Raw genomic sequence first — 1,570 nt, 5'->3', positions numbered from 1 at the left:
CCGCCGGCAAGCGCCGCGGCGGCCCCCGCCAGCGGCGGCTGGCTGCCGCGGCGGCAGAGGAAGGCGGCCGCGGCGGCCTGCGCGGCGCCCCCTCAGCAGCAGCAGCAGCAGCAGCAGCAGCAGCAGCAGCAGCAGCAGCAGCAGCAGCCCGACGGCCTGGCAGGTGTCCTGCTTGAGCTGGTGGACTCCACCCTGGTGCTGGACGCGGTGCACAGGCCGGGGCTGGGGGAGGTCGCGCGGCGCGTGAGGCGCGCGCTGGAGTCGCTGCCGCAGGGCTAGCCGCCCCCTCGGCCGCACAGGGGCGGGGGCCGAGGCTGCGGGCTTGCTCGCGCGGCGGGGCGCGCCGGGGGCGGGCCGGCGGAAGGGGGTGCCCCAGGGCTACAGGGTGGGGCGCTTCTTGCGTTGGCGAGAGAGCAGGCATGTGGCTGTGTGGTCGAGACCCAGGCCCACGGTGAGAGAGCGCATTGCTTAACACGGACCACCCCCTTTCGCTGACGTGGCTGTGCCGTGCCCGCCATTTGTTGATTCCCGCCCGCCCGCCCTCAGTCTGTCGTGGCTGAGCCCTGGCCCCTTTCTAAAATCAGCAGCCGCCCGGCCCATGTCCCTCCTGGCCAGCACTGGCGCTGACCAAGCGCGAATGCAAACTGGCTTTGTCACTCGCTTTTGTACTGGTGCGGTTGCGTTGTTCAAGACCCCAAACATTCCAGCCTATTGCCGCCCTGGTCATCAACGGGCATGCAACCAGTTACAAGAAGCAGCAAACAGGCAAACAGGCCGAACGTTGAGCCACAACATCCGACAGCAGTCACCCCCGTGTCACGACCCGCACGCCTGCAGCATGCAGCGCACGAAAACACACGCAGACACCCGACCCCCCGTCCAAGGAACCCCCCCATCCGAGCCAGCCGACTCAGCACGCCATCATCACGCGCCAGCGCTGAAGGCCACACGCCCAACCCCCAGGCCGCGGAGCAACCCCCGCCCTCTGTAAGCGCCCGCCCGCCCGCCGCGCCGGGCCGCGGCGCCTCACTGCCTGTCGGCGCTGGGGGAGCGCGGCGGCGGCGAGCCGGCGCTGCGGCTCCTGCTGCGCGACCGGCTCCTGCTGCGGGACTTGGACGCGCGCCTGCGGGGGCTGGCGCCCGCGCTGCGGCTGCGCGAGCGGCTCTTGCTCCTGCTCCTGCTCCGGCTGCGGGAGCGGCTCCTGCTGCGGGAGCGGGAGCGGCTCCGGCTGCGCGACTTGGACCGGCTGCGGCTGCGGCGGTCCCGGCGGTCGTCGCCTGGGGCGTGGGGTGGAAAGAAAGCGGTGGTGGGGAGGGCACTGAGTGGATGCACGAGCGGGCAGGGCAGGAGCGAGGCGTGCGGCGGGCCTGGTGACCAACGGGAGCCACACGGTCCGCCTCGTGGCCGGGCTGGGCCGGGCCGCGCCGCAGCGGCGCCGCAGTGCGTCGGGGTTTCTCACCGCCGCGGTCGCCGTCGCCCGAGTCCTTCTTGACGCGAATCCTGGTGGAGTCAAAGGGGTTCTTGAAGTCTGAGTCGTCCAGCTTGCGGATGGCTGGGGTGGGAGGGGGAT

At 72.0% G+C, this 1,570-nt stretch overlaps 1 protein-coding gene across 1 annotated transcript in view; it reads left to right on the top strand.

The window, feature by feature from the left end:
- Positions 1–279, top strand: part of MNEG_16253 (hypothetical protein) — a gene marked incomplete at both ends in the record, with an annotated part of 1,657 nt that extends 1,378 nt beyond the window's left edge. Inside the window, one exon of the mRNA XM_014035277.1 lies at positions 97–279. Coding sequence (XP_013890731.1) covers positions 97–279 — 183 coding nt within the window. The remainder of the gene's footprint in view (positions 1–96) is intronic.
- Positions 280–1,570: the final 1,291 nt, after the last annotated feature.

Source organism: Monoraphidium neglectum (assembly GCF_000611645.1).
Source record: "Monoraphidium neglectum strain SAG 48.87 unplaced genomic scaffold scaffold06164, whole genome shotgun sequence".
Classification (NCBI taxonomy): domain Eukaryota; kingdom Viridiplantae; phylum Chlorophyta; class Chlorophyceae; order Sphaeropleales; family Selenastraceae; genus Monoraphidium; species Monoraphidium neglectum.
The sequence above is the reverse complement of the archived record's forward strand: the minus strand, read 5'-3'. Positions and strand labels throughout refer to the sequence as shown.